The sequence below is a fragment of the Macaca nemestrina genome, chromosome 7 (genome assembly GCF_043159975.1).
Source record: "Macaca nemestrina isolate mMacNem1 chromosome 7, mMacNem.hap1, whole genome shotgun sequence".
In the NCBI taxonomy this organism is placed as follows: Eukaryota; Metazoa; Chordata; class Mammalia; order Primates; family Cercopithecidae; genus Macaca; species Macaca nemestrina.
The window spans coordinates 45,076,927-45,092,266 of NC_092131.1; the positions used below are offsets into that span (position 1 = coordinate 45,076,927).

General features: G+C 36.3%; 1 protein-coding gene across 1 annotated transcript in view; it reads left to right on the top strand.

Moving 5' to 3' along the window:
* Nucleotides 1-15,340, top strand: part of LOC105473677 (potassium voltage-gated channel subfamily H member 5) — a 345,797-nt gene that overhangs the window by 39,959 nt on the left and 290,498 nt on the right. The window contains exons 3-4 of the mRNA XM_011727592.3: nucleotides 136-242; nucleotides 4,646-4,774. Coding sequence (XP_011725894.1) covers nucleotides 136-242; nucleotides 4,646-4,774 — 236 coding nt within the window. The remainder of the gene's footprint in view (nucleotides 1-135; nucleotides 243-4,645; nucleotides 4,775-15,340) is intronic.

The following is a 15,340-nucleotide window of genomic DNA, read 5'->3' on the forward strand; positions in this document are numbered from 1 at the left end:
TAGTTCATTGTGGAGGAGCAACATTATGTTTTGTAACCACATTTGACTATTTAATCAAAGACAACTATATGATTTTTGTAGCGTTTGAAAGGCAACACAAAAGTGAAATCGATTGTTTCTTTCCCCCCCCCCCAGTTTTATGTATGGGGAATTGACTGACAAGAAGACCATTGAGAAAGTAAGGCAAACTTTTGACAACTACGAGTCAAACTGCTTTGAAGTTCTTCTGTACAAGAAAAACAGTAGGTATCTCAATTATTAATAAGATGTGCCAACTCTTTATTAGTATTACGTTTGGTAAGTCATAGTGGAGCTAAAATGTAGAAAGCATGCAAAACTTCTATTGCTTCTTTTCTTGGCAGGGGCATAAGTTGCTGGTGAAATTAGATAATAAAATTAATAAATAATTCTACCTATGGAAAGCAACCTTTTGAGGAATGGAAGAAAAATGAGATACATCCTAAATATGACTTTTGTATCAAGAGCACAATATTTTGTAATTAATACTTATAATAAAGATCCTATAATTATGTGGCAACAACTAAAATTGACAGATACATGTATTAATTTCTTCTTATGGTTAAAGAAAATGGTAATCGCTAACACTGGATATGTGGAATTACCTTTCAACACAAACACAGGCAATGTGAATATGCGGTAGCTACTTGAGGGGAATCTCTACCAATACAGCCTTTTGCCAGTCTGAGACTCTTTTGTGAGAAAGCCTAGTAGAAAGTAGTCATTGTTCTCAGAACAGATCATTCACATTTGGTAAATGTGTATTGATTGTTGGGAACTTTCTCTGGCATGAGATTTGTATGTGGTAAGGTATTATATAATGACATAATATCTCATGATGTAGACTTTCCATCAGAGTTTGGAGGGAAAAAACCAACCCAACAAAAACCAAGTGTACTCAACAACTCAGTCCCCTTTCTAAATTCACTTTATTTGCATGGTTACTTACTTTTATCTTTTTGCTGTTTCCACAAATTTTTCTTTCTTTCTTTTTTGAAATGAACAGTCACTTCATAAGATGAGTCAATTTATTTATTGTTAATAGCAAATGATAGCAAAGTCCATTATTATCTTTGATGGAAATTGATGGTTACTAAATTCTTCCCAAGTTTGGAAAACATTCTCGCTTCAACAGGCAATGTCTGTTCCATGTTCAGTGCCTGTTGGATCTTGTGGAGCATAATTTATCCTGTCCATTTACTTGAAACATTTTTTATCTGTGGAATATTTGGAATTAAAATTTGATTTCTCTTTTTATTAGTAGACTAATAAAGGAATAACAGTGTTAGGCATTGCCTCAAAGTAGTGCACTTGATAATGGAAACATTTGTGTTTAGTAATTTTACTTAAGGAATGGCTTATCTTATCTTTCATTTTACATCAAGGCCAAAGAGATATTTCAGTTTGAAGTCATAGCTAAATGTCAGCTGGCTTGTCACCTAGAAAATAAGCCCTTCTGAATGGTCAGCTCTGTCCTCTGCAAGAGAAAAGGCAGGCTGTAGGTGCTTTCTGGGTCTTTTTTGCCAGGTCTAAATACATATTGATAATTTGTAGGAGACCTGTATACCAAAAAACCCTTCATTTTCATATGGTTTGTTAACTCTTCAATAATTTAGATATGTACTCCAAGTTTAGCAAATAATGTAAGAATATTCCCTATAACTAAGGTCATTCACTCTCTGACATTTAAACAAAAATAAACAAACATTTGCCTGACTTTAAAGCCCCAAAGACAAGTCCATAGTTTCTGAGTTTCTCAAAAAATATCTTAGTGAAGCCTAGGTGACATAGCAAGACCCTGCCTCTTCGAAAAAAGAAAAGCTGGGCATGAAGGCACATGCCTGTAGTCCCAGCTACTCACCGGAGGCTGAGGCAGGTAGATCGCTTGGGCTCAGGAGTTCGAGGTTGCAGTGAGCTATGATCGTGCTACTGTATTCCAGCCTGGGTGACAGAGCAAGACCCTGTAATAACAACCATCACAACAAAATATCTTTGTGGAATTTGTGTTTGTTTACTTTAAATCATGTTAGTAATTACTTGAATTTTACCTTTCCAGAAGTCCTTCCAAGGTAGTTTAGATATTTTGCCTTATGTTAATGGATTGAAATTATTATCTGACTGTTGTTCAGGCCTATCTGGTTCTTTCCAGATAACTCTCTATGCAGATAAGTTCCTGCTTATAGCCAATAGGATATATACCCCATAGCATTGTAAATTAAAACTCATGCCTGCTTTCTGTGAGCTATCTACATTGGGTTTTGTTTTTGTTTTCCTCTTTAGTGAAGGATAGGTGTTATCCATGTATTATAATGGAGTTTTGCTATATAATTGCAGCTTTTAAAAAAGCTGAAAGGTTTTGAATATCAACTGAGAAAAATATGTTTTTGTGATTTTTAAAAAAATGTTACGTAGAAAAATTCACATCTGTAGAAAACTGTTTTGGGAATGGCTACATGCCAAGTTCTCCCAATACTTCCTTTAAGTAATTAGGTTAAACATCATTTTGAAAATGGGGGAATTGAGGCATCTGATTGAATATGCATCACCATTGAAATTTTAGTTTGCAGCCTCTGTTCTGTAGGTCCTGTGCTCTGATTAGCAGGGGGCTGTTTCTACTGTGGAGAAAGAAGATAGCTCTGAGCTTAAAATAGCTCTTTCTGTGTACTCAAAGGCAGAATTGACAGCTGAGGCTCCTCCAAGTCATCAATGCTGGAATTCTGCACTGAGATTCAGCGGCAGCAGGTTCCTCTGCTTAACCCTCCCAGACTCCCCAGCCCTCTGAACCCCAAATCCGGAATATGAAGGATCTATCACCAGATACTTGGCAGATACTGAGCCTACTTGGGGTAGTATGACCCTGTGGCTTGGAAAGTTGAAAAACAATTACCTTCATATCTAAAGCAGTTTTAAAGAGAGCCCAGACTCTGCCAGAATTTGAAAAGTTGCAGTTTTCACAGGAGGGTATGAAATCTAACATCATCTCTTTCTGTTCGGATTTCTAACAGACCTTGGAAAATGACTTCTTTTTTTAGTGCCCTTTTCTCTTTGTTTATGACCCTTCTGCCTCAAGCTCACTGTGTTGGAATAGCCATAGGCCATGTATCCACTAACGTCTGGGCCTGGTGATTTGTAAAACTGTGCACATCACTCACAGTTCCTGGACATGCTGTGTAAAATACGAAAACAGAAAAAAAATGAACAAGCCTCTAGGGGAGATGATGTGATTATTTTTGAGGTCTGTGTCTTATTCTACCATCATTTTGGAAAGGGCCATGTCCTTCCATAGGCCCCCTGGGGTTGCAAAAAACCTGATTGTCACAGCTGAATAGTCCCATAGAAATCTCCTTTCTCTAATTCTCTGACTTCTTGAGCTTGGTAGTTATCTCATCTTGTCTAAATGAAAAATTCCCCTTTGTGGTGACATTAGGTGACTTTTTAATTTTTTATTTTTTTAGGCAATGGGAATAGAAGTGCTTCTTATTCAGTTCTCAATGGAAGCTAGTAAAAGGCTAGGGTCTTACCTACAGACAATTAATAGCTGCATGTTTCACTCCCTAAATCCTAAACCTTATAAAAACCTTTATGTCTTAAAATAGAATATTTGGAGGGGCTTTACTACACTGTGGCTTGAAGAAAATATGATGAGAAAAATGTCTCTTTGATTGTAATGTAAATGTGTCTCTTTGATTGTAATGGAACCTTCCTTCAGTGTTTTATCACCTAACAGATAATCACACTTCGAAGGCATTTATTGTGCCTTCACATATTTATATTTGTTATATGCCAGTTCCTGATTTGTCCAAATTGTAAGCCTTGAATACTTTGATACCCTCTGCCCTAGAGGACAGAGTCTGCAGTAGCCATCCTTTGAAGAATGTGTTGATAGAGTCCAGCTTCATGCTCTTTGAGTGAGTGAGGTAGGAAGCAGTGGCTTGAAAGGATGCCTGGGGATCTCAAAGGCTGGGGACATGTCTTTTTTTTCCTTCAGGCTGCCTTAACAGTTTCAAGTAGAGCTCTGTGTACATCAGGCATCAAGTTTTGCTGACATCCTCTCTCTCTGATGTGGGGATGCAGTCAAAGCCATAGAGCTATCATATAAGTCTATCTGACTGATGAGAGAGCCTTGGGATAGAAACAGTATTTTAGATGTTCCTCTAAGAGGAATGCTTATTAGAGGATCAGGTATGGCTGTTGCAGTTAATTGGGAACACTTGTCAAAGTGACAAGATGAGAGAAGCAGGTATGAGTGATCACAATTGGTAAGACTCTCAGAAGAAAGTTGGTGAGAGTAGCAGTGGTAGAGGGACCCAGACCTACAGGTGATGCTGGGATTGCTTAAGTAGCAAAGCGGCCTTTGTGTTCCTGCGCTGTGAAATGACAGCCTGTGCTTTACTTTAGAATTTGGATATTTTGGCTTGAATACTGTGTGTATTAAATTTGAATAATTGGTAGTTGATACAAAATTAAAGGTTTATTGACTATTTGTAGTGATTAATATGCTATTGTTTTGGTGTTGATTCCTGGCCTAGCTGTTGGCAGCTGAAGGAAGAAAGAAGCCAGGAGACCAAAACATTGCTGTGGCCATGCCACACTCTAATGTCCTTTCCCCAACTTCTCTCTGTTACAGGAACCCCTGTTTGGTTTTATATGCAAATTGCACCAATAAGAAATGAACATGAAAAGGTGGTCTTGTTCCTGTGTACTTTCAAGGATATTACGTTGTTCAAACAGCCAATAGAGGATGATTCAACAAAAGGTAATTTTCAAAAGAATTACTACATTGGAAAATTAGGCTGTTGCTAAGAGATCTTATTATTTTACCTCCACTCGTTGAACTGGAAAGCAAAATTCTACTGTGAGGCCTTTCTTTTGCTTCATTGCTTGGAATCTGTTTTATTCAATCATATTGTCGCAATAGAAATAGCATGGCTATCCAAAGTTGACATATAGATGGGTTAACTTGTAGCATGAGTAAGAAATTTTATAGAACATTTTTGTTGTTGTTGTTGTTTTTTAGTCAAAGTCTCACTCTGTTGCTTGGGCCAGAGTGCAGTGGTATTATCTCTGTAATTTCCGTCTCCCAGGCTCAAGTGATCCCCCTACCTCAGCCCCCTGAGTACCTGGGACTACAGGAGTGCACCACCATATCTGGCTAATTTTTCCATTTTTTGTAGAGTCAGGGTGTCGCTGTGTTGCCAAGGCTGGTTTCAAACTCTTGGGCTCAAGTTATCTGCCCACCTTGGCCTCCCAAAGTGCTGGGATTACAGGCGTGAGCTATGCACCTGGCTGAGCATTGTTAATTTTGAATCAATATAATTGGAATTTCAACACCACATACCATGGTGAGCTTTAGAACCCAAATGCAAGAATTGGTGAAATGGTTTGAGTGAAATCTAACTAGAGCTCAGTTGGTTAGTTGATTGAATGTTGTTGAATTAAAGTTGTAATAGTTGACTTTTTCAAGTTATTTTTCGGTTTTTATTTATTCTGTTGTGTAGTGCCTAGGCTAGATGTTGCTAGATTATGGAAAGAATAATTTTGTCATCAGGAGAGTGGCTGGCAAAATGCAAACCTTCTGACTGTAGTCTTACTGACTAAAATAGTCAAAGAGACTGCTATAGAAACTACTAGTCAGTGGCATGTGCTTTTACCTCCTTTTCTTTGTAATTTATTCCCAATTTATTCTCTCCAATTATGTTTAAATTAGAAACTGGTGTCATATAAATGAAGAATTTCAAATAACCTTAGAAGTAGTTTTTATGAAATGTTATTTTTAATAATCTCTTAGGAAACTGAAAATAAAATGTCTCCCTCTTTGCATTTGGCAAACATTGCCTTTCCTTACTTCTTTTTAAAAAACTGGCATAGAAACTTTAATCTTTCCAACTGTAATCATAATTATAGAAAAAATCACATTAAGTTTATTCCTTGCATAGGAGCTCACGTATATAATATTGTATCTGCTCAGTTTCTGGTTAACATCAAATTGCAAGAGGAGAATTTTTACAGTGTGTAAATCATTCAAAGTATGACAGAGAACAATTTATTTGTACTTTGAAGATCAAATAAAGAATTCGGTTTGGACCCATACTCCCTGTTTCTATGCCTTTACACATAGACTCAGTGCCTAGGAAATTTAAGATAACTATAAATACTGCTTTTAAATTGAACAATCTTCTAATAGTATTTAGGTTTAGTGCTCATTTGCTTGTTTTAACATTCGTGGTGCTCCATCCAACAGCCAGAGAATACGTGTTTTTTTTTTTTTTTTTTTTTTTTTTTTTTTTTTTGAGACGGAGTCTCGCTGTGTCTCCCAGGCTGGAGTGCAGTGGCGTGATCTCGGCTCACTGCAAACTCCGCCTCCCAGGTTCACGCCATTCTCCCGCCTCAGCCTCCCAAGTAGCTGAGACTACAGGCGCCCGCCACCACGCCCGGCTAGTTTTTTGTATTTTTAGTAGAGACGGGGTTTCACCATGTTAGCCAGGATAGTCTCGATCTCCTGACCTCGTGATCCACCCGCCTCGGCCTCCCAAAGTGCTGGGATTACAGGCTTGAGCCACCGCGCCCGGCCAAATACGTGTTCTTAACCTCACATGGAGTGGAGCGTTCACCAGAGAGATCACATTCTGGGCCATAAAGCCTACCTTAATAAATTTTAAAAAATATAAATCTTAAAAAGTATGTTCTCAGACCAAAGTGGAATTAAACTAGACATGAGTAACAGAAAGATATCTGGAAGATCCTGAAATATTTGGAAATTAAACATGTTTCTAAATAAATCAAAGAAGCAGCCTTACGATAAGTTAGAAAAATATTTTTAACTAAAGAAAAATGAAAATACAATTTATCAAATTTGTGAGATGCAGGAAAAGCAGTGCTTAGAGGGAAATAGGTAACATTAAATGCATATATTAGAAAAGAAGAAAGACATAAAATCAATAACCTAAGATTCTACATTAGAAACTAGATAAAGAAAAACAATTTAAACCAAAGCAAACTGAAGACAAGAAATAATAAACCTTACAGCAGAAATCAATGAACCAGGCAACAGGATAACATCAGAGAAAATCACAAAAACCCAAAGCTCGTTCTTTGAACAGGTCATTAAAGTTAGTAAACCTCTAGCCAGGCTAACTGAGAAAAAAGGATAAAGACACAAATTACCATTTATCAGAAATTAAAGAAGGGCCGCTACTATTCATCCTACGGACATTCAAGCAGAATAAAGGGTTACTGCGAACAACTCTATAGCTACCATTGATAAGCTGGATGAAACAGACCAGTTCCTTGAAACATGAAAACTACCAAAACTTACAGGAGGAAAAATAGATAAACTTCATTTGCTCTTTATTTATTTAAAAAATTAATAATAATTAATAATCTTCCAAAACCAAGAAAAGACCAGGTGCAGGTGATTTCATGGTAAGCTCTACCAGTTTAGGGAAGAAATTTAGGGAAGAAATAATACCAGTTCTTCAAGTCTTTTCCAGATAATAGAAGCAGAGGGAGGTCTCTTAACTTAACTCTGAGGCAAGCACTACCCATATAGCAAAACCAGAAAAAGACATTACAAGAAAGGGAAACTACATATATATATATATAAAAAATATATATAATCTATATATATTATATATAAATATATAGATTATATTTTTATATATATATGTGTGTGTGTGTGTGTGTGTGTATATATATATATATTTTTTTTTTCTTTGGGACAGAGTCTCACTCTGTCACCCAGGCTGGAGTGCAGTGGCACGATCTCAGCTCACTGCAAGCTCCGACTCCCAGGTTCACGCCATTCCCTGCCTCAGCCTCCCAAGTAGCTGGGACTACAGGCCCCCGCTACCACACCTGGCTAATTTTTTTGTGTGTTTTTAGTAGAGATGGAGTTTCACCGTGTTAGCCAGTGGTCTCAATCTCCTGACCTTGTGATCCACCTGCCTCGGCCTCCCAAACCAATATTTTTCATGAATATAGATTCAAAATCCTCTACAAAAATTAAATTCATCATTGTCTAAAAAGAATTATGACAACCAAGTGGGGTTTATCCCACTTATGCAAGGCTGGTTTAACATTTGAAAACCAATTGCTGTAATCTACCATACAAACATGTAATTCACAAAATAATGAAGAAAAGTCATGATTATGCCAGTCAGCACAGAGAAAGCACTTGATGAAATCCAGCACTTGTTCTTGATAAAAACTCTCAGTCAAGTTTGAATAGAGGGGAACTTCTCTAGTTTGATAAGGAACATCTATAAAAAGCCTATAATATTCTAACTATTTTTTCTTGTACCCATTAACCATCTCCCCACCCTACCCACCAACTACCCTTCCCAGCCTCTTGTAACCATCCTTCTACTCTCTGTGTCCCTGACATCACTTGTTTTTATTTTTACATAACTAAAAGAGCTTAATTGGATTGTTTGTAACACAAAGGATAAATGCTTGAGGGGATAGATACCTTGTTCTCCATGATGTGGCTATTATGCATTGCATGCCTGTATCAAAATGTCTCATATACCTATAAATATATACAGCTACTATGTACCCACAAAAATTAAAAATAAAAAAATTCTACTGCTAACAGTGGTCTATATCTTAAAGTTATATATTTTTAAACAAAAGAGAAATGTTTGGTGTCGGATTTGTGACCTAACATATTCTTCAAATGAATTTTTCTTGCCTTCATGCATGAATGATAATCAGACAGAATAAAAAGCTTTGATCATAGTCTTTTCCTCTCAAAAAAATATGTATTTGTATTTGCACTAGATGATTGTTGTTTTCTCTCATTTACTTTAAATGATTTCATGGCACAGTGAAGTTGGCCAAAGAAAGTACAGTACTTTCGCAGCAGTTTTGACCGGCTGAACCTAAGTGGTGGTGTCAGTAACTACATATCTATTTATGGAAACTGAAAGTCGGCAACATTTTGCAATGAAGTTGGGGAAAGGGTGCTGATACTGAAGGGTTGACTTTTCTTTCTGAAATTAATGCCTCTCCATTTATCTGCATCCCCACACCGGAATCACAGAATTCTTTGTAAGGCTCAGTCTCTTTGAAATGAATAATTCATTTTTATAAAAAATGATATTTGAAAAAGCTCCAGACAACTCATACTCCTTGATTTTTTAACTATGGGTTTGATAGACATGTAAATTAGAATTTATAGGGAAAATCAGACCCCATTGTGAAAAGCATTAAAGAAAAAGATCTCTTTCCAGTGCCAGAATCTGTAGATGAGCTTATTTTAAATAGACTTTTGAGACTTCTCTGTATCTTCCAAACACATAGCAGATTACCAAAAAAGTATTGTAAAATGTAACTATGAATGGTGTGTGTGAGCTGCTTTCAATTATTCATGTGAACTGTATATTTAACATGAAAAATTCAGTAGAAATAAAATATTTATGCTATTAAGTCATCATCCTATATCTTGAAACTAGCAGTATAGGAAAGTATGTTTTAAAATATTGGCATAAGCACCTATCTTTCAGCTTTTTAAATCAAGTAAAGGAACCATGGAACTTTTGGGAAATAATGGATGAGATGACATGATAACACCATAATATCAAAATAATTTGGGTGTAGAGCATTGAACTTGGATATAGTAGACTGGCTGTTGATTCTGTTTTGGGCACCAGAGTTACTTAACCTGAGCCTTTTCAGGACTCTTATAGGAATATTTTATCCTCCTTGTCTTACATTTATCTATTTTTTTTCCCAACAAAAAATTGGGAATATGGTGCAGGCACGATTCTAGGTCCTGGAGATACAAAGTCCCTTCTGTCACATTCTAGTGGGAGAGGCAAACAAGTAAATATATAGTGGAAGCTTTCTTTTGATTGCTCCCATTGTCTCAGTAAAAACAGGAATCACAGTTATCAACTGAGAGTAAAGATGGCGAAGGATGTGAGAAGAGTGGAGTGTGTCTGAACTGGTTATCTAAGAGAGTGGAATAGTGAATGGACAAGAGAAACACAGGAGGATTTCTGAGCCAAACAAAGTTCCATTTCAGGCTAGTGGTCATAAATTTCACTAGTTACCTATGAGCATAATATTGTGTTTTAATCCACTCATATTTAGTCAAAGAGGTGTAGATGCAGAAGTAAGTGAAAAGTTGTGTTTATCCAAAGTTGAAGTTTGGTCAGGTGAATAAGAGAAGACTCAGGGACTCCAAAGATCTGGGAGTTGAGGATGTTTACAAAGGTGTTTGCAAAATTTTGAAGAAATACTTCATTGATAAAAACTCTGCCAGCATATAAGAAATAGTGTTTTAGCATTCAGAACAGACACGTGAATCTACACACTGGCAGAATCGGAATGTAATCCCAGAGCAAGGACTTTTTACCTTCTTAGCATGAAAGGGGCCAGGTGGTTGGAGCAAGGCGTCCAAGTCCTTGCAGGATTTGCCAAAATTGACTGGAATTAACATCAATCTCCTACTTGTATCGATATTTTTACCAAGAAACTTAGACATATGATTGAAAGACTTGAATAAATGGATTCATTCTGAATTTTATTTCTGAATCATATCTGGGACAATAATTATAACATGTGAGGGCAGCCAACTAATTTGCATGTACCTCTTCCTTGTAATCAATCTATGATTACCAAACTTTTATTCTGAATTGATGTTTTGTCTTTGACTGGCACTGGGTAATGTCAACAATACCTTTGAATTATACCATGATGGATGGTTGCAAAAACCATTGAAAGGGAAGGAAGCCAGTGTTGATGGAGTAGTTAATATATGCCAAGAACTTTATATTCATTATTGGTCATTTCTATATTTCTGAAAATTAGTATTGTTATCTCCATTTTACTGTTGAAGATTCTGACACTCAACATCTGACTGATTTCAAATCCCATGTTCTCTCTATTGCACCCATGCTGCCCCATCCTTCTCAGTGGAGACTTATTGTTGAGGTTTAACTACCTCAATCCCTTGTTTTCCTTTCTCCCCACAAAAATGAAGCACAGGTTGAGAATATTCTCATTCGGATAGAATTATGCTGCTTTGAACCAAATAAACTAACTGATAATAATTTAAGGGGGCATAGTGTTCCTGTTTTTTTTTGTTCCTGGTATTGAGGTCTTGATATTGTTGTTCAGGTAATCAGTCAGTGGTACCTGATACATTATTTATAATAATACAAAGAGGAAAATTACAGCCAAGAAATCCATTCTGTTGATTATCCATATGTGTTCTAAAAGAGATGGCCTAAATCTCTGCCCATTTATACTGTACAGTATTTTCAAACAGACTCCAAAACTGCCAAGATAATTACAGTGTGAAATATCTTGTGCCAAATAGTTATGGCATCTTCTTGCCAATAATTGAGACAAAAAAATTCCCATAGAATAAAAAATAACAGCCAAAATAGCAAGCTTCTCCTTGTGGAAGCCAATGGTTTTCTTTAGAGAGGAAACAACAGATGAAATATGAGTAATTATACTATGTAGTCTCTTTGGCCAAGAGTATAATTGTTTACCTAAGCTTTTTTCTTATAGATTAGAATCTTGTGTTGCAGTCTAGTAGATTGATTTAACTGCCTCTGTGACTTCTTTTTATTTTTAAGATTAGGCAGTCCATGACAAAGAGGTTAATTGCAACCCAATAGAGCTAAACTAATGTTTTATTAAGAAGGAGTTGGCATCCTGAGCTTTTAGGAGAACAAATGTTCTCATAATGCCATGAACAACTTACAGAGCAAGTATTAGGCTCTTCATATTCAGCTGTCTGTTCACATTACCCTATATCGACCACATCTAAGTAACATCAGCAAACTTTGCTGAATAATCAGTCACACCAGTTAGGTCTCTAAAGGTGAGATCAGTAAACGTATCACTGGGAAAAGTTGAAACTGCTGATACGTCTTTTTTCTCTGACCTAGACAGTATGGCAGCTCAACTTTTTCAAAGTTTGTACAGTACAAGTTGGTGAGAGATCAAATGAACTAATATAGCTAATAATAGGTAATTCCAACGTGTTCAAGAACACAAAGGGATTGGTATAAGACATTGTTAGTGATAGCAAAAATTTAGAATCTACTTCAATGTGCATGATTGAAACATATGTGTGATCAGGAAGGAGCAAATTATCAATTCTCTGAGATGATAGAGGTGCAGGTAAGAACCAGGTGCCGTAGTGGTTTAGTCTGGAGGTGGATGGGAGAGAAGGGAAACTGAAGCCTGTCACATTTCTATGACCATTTTGCGCAAAGCAATCCATAGATTCAATGCCATTCTTATCAAAATACCAATGTTATTTTTTTACAGAATTAGAAAAACAATTCTAAAATTCATATGGAACTAAAAAAGACCCCAAATAGCCAAAGTAATCTTAAGCAAAAAGAATAAAACTGAAGACATCACATTACCTGACTTCAAGTTATATTACAAAGCTATAGTAAACTCAACAGCACAGTACGGGTATAAAAATAGACACATTGATCAATGGAACAGAATAGAGAACCCAGAAATAAAGGCACATATTTACAGCCAACTGATCTTTGACAAAGCCCATAAGAACATACACTGGGGAAGGGAGACCTTTTTCAATAATTGATGCTGGAATAATTGGATTGCCAAATGCAGAAGAATGAAACAGGGCCCCCTATCTCTTGTCATATACAAAAACCAACTCAAGATGGATTAAAGGCTTAAACATAAGACTTGAAGCTATAAAAATACTAGGAGAAAGTCTAGGAAAGCCTCTTTTGGACATTGGTCTAGGCAAAGAATTCATGACAAAGACCTCAAAAGCCAAGACAGCAAAAATAAAAACAGGCAAATGGAACTTAATTAAACTAAAAAGCTTCTGTACAGCAAAAGAAAGAACCAACAGAGTGGACAGATGACCTGAAAAATAGAAGAAAGTATTTGCAAACTATTTATTCAACAGAGGACTAATATCTAGAATTTATAAGGCACCCAATTCAACAACAACAACAACAACAAAATAACTCGATTAAAAAGTGGGGAAAGGACATGAATATATATTTTTCAAAAGAATACATACAAATGGCCAACAGTATATGAAAAAATGCTTGACATCACTAATCATCAGAGAAGTGCAAATTAAAACTACAATGAGATATCCTCTCACAACAATCAGAATGGCCATTAAAAAGACAAAAAATAACAGATGTTGGTAAGGATGTGGAGAAAAGGGAACCCTTGTGCACTGTTGGTGGGAATGTAGGTTAGTAGAACCTCAATGGAAAACAATATGGTGATTTCTCAAACAACTAAAAATAGAACTACCATTTGATCTGGCAATCCTGCTACTGGGTATGTACCAAAAGAAAATAAATCTTTACACCAAAAAGATACCTTCACTCATATGTTTATCGCAGCACTATTCACAACTGCAAAGATAGAATCAATCTAATTGTCCATCAGTGGATGACTGGATAAAGAACATGTGGCATATATACACAATGGGATGCTACTCAGCCATAAAAAAGAATGAAATCATGTCTTTTGCAGCAACATGAATGGAATTGGAATCCATTATCTTAAGTGAACCAACCCAGACACAGAAAGACAAATATCACATATTCTCACTCATTAAGTGGGTGTTAAAATGTGTACACATGGATGTAGAGAGTGGAATGATAGACATTGGAGACTTGGGAGGGTGAAGGCATGGGAAAGGGTGGACGATAAGAAATTCTTAATGAGTACAATATATGTTATTCAGGTCACAGTTAACCTAAAAGCCCTGATGATTATACAATTGATGCATGTAAAGAAATTGCACTTGCACTTCATAACTTTATATAAATTAAAAAGAAGACTATCAGGTTTCTGTTTTTATCAATAACGTTTTTGGCAGGGGTTTGTGCTGACAGTAAGGAGAGAAGGACAGCATAGGCGTTGTGAGAAAAATCCTAACTCTTTGGAAATGGAACTGCAAGAAGGCCCTAATCAGAGACAAATTGAAAGATTACTGAGTAGCTCAGAAAGCTCATCTTTGAATGCTCCCATTGATTTTAATGTGGACCAAAACATTCCTTTGCTTTGCATTGATTCTCCATGTTCTAGGGTGTTTTGATAGCAAAACTCATAAATGATTACTCAATTTTACAACCGCCTTTGGCTTTGATTTCTCTAGGAAGAAGGAATCCTTTCCAAGTCTTTTCTTCTAAATTTCTCTCTTCTGGTACGTCTGAGTCAGTTCAACATTTACCACCACTTTTTTTTTTTTTTTTCTGCCAGCAGTTCCCTAGTTCTCTTTCTGAAAGCAGATTATAATCCTTAACACTTCCAGAATTCCTTCCCCAACCTTCCTTACCATGCCTTTCCTACCTTCTTCAACCAAAAGACTTCTTTCATATAAGCTATGCTGATACCTAAGAACTGAATATATTTTCTTCTTTAAATTTTAAATATTTATGTATATTGCAGATGCTGTAGTCCCATTTATTTCCTCATTAATCATCATTAATTCATTCACTAAACAAAACCATTCAGTAAAACATTCCACAAAAACAGATCTAGTGCCCACTATGTGTTAGTCAACCATGGTAATATGGTCTGGCTCTGTGTTCCCACCCAAATCTCATCTTGAATTGTAATTTGAATTGTAATCCCCACAGTGGGGGAGGGACCTCATGGGAGGTGATTAGATTATGGGGGCGGTCACCCCATGCTGTTCTCATTATAGTGAGTAAGTTCTCCTGAGATCTGATGTTTTTATAAGGGGATTTTCCCCTCTTGGCTTGGCACTTCTTCTTGCCGCCATGTAAAGAAGGATGGGTTCGCTTTCGCTTCTGCCATGATTGCATGTTTCCCAAGGTCTTTCCAACCATGTGGAACTGTGAGTCAATTAAACCTCTTTCCTTTATAAGTTACCCAGTCTCAGGCAGTTCTTTATAGCAGAATGAGAATGGACTAATACCAAGGATAGAAAATACAAGATCTGGCACCTAAAAGTCACATGATGCAGTCAATTTTCTTTTCATCTATGTTCAAGGGTAGTCTTACTCAGAATATGCTGACTTAAAACATTTTTAGAATGATGGGTTAATATTACCTTTCTCTTTCATTTTCTTTCTGTTTTTTAAATCAATGATAGTCCTATTTTTACTCTTGGAGAAAAATGCCTGTGTTTTATTTTTACTGTTTAAAAATGATTTTTTTTGTTCAAGAAACTAAAATAAGCTAAAGAAAAGAGATAAAATATTCCTTGATCACACTGACTTCATGTATAAAATAAGGTACACACATATGCAGACATTTGTACAAGTTTTTTTCTATTAGGAACTACTGCTTACTCATTAAGAAACACAGTTGTAGTATGTGCTCG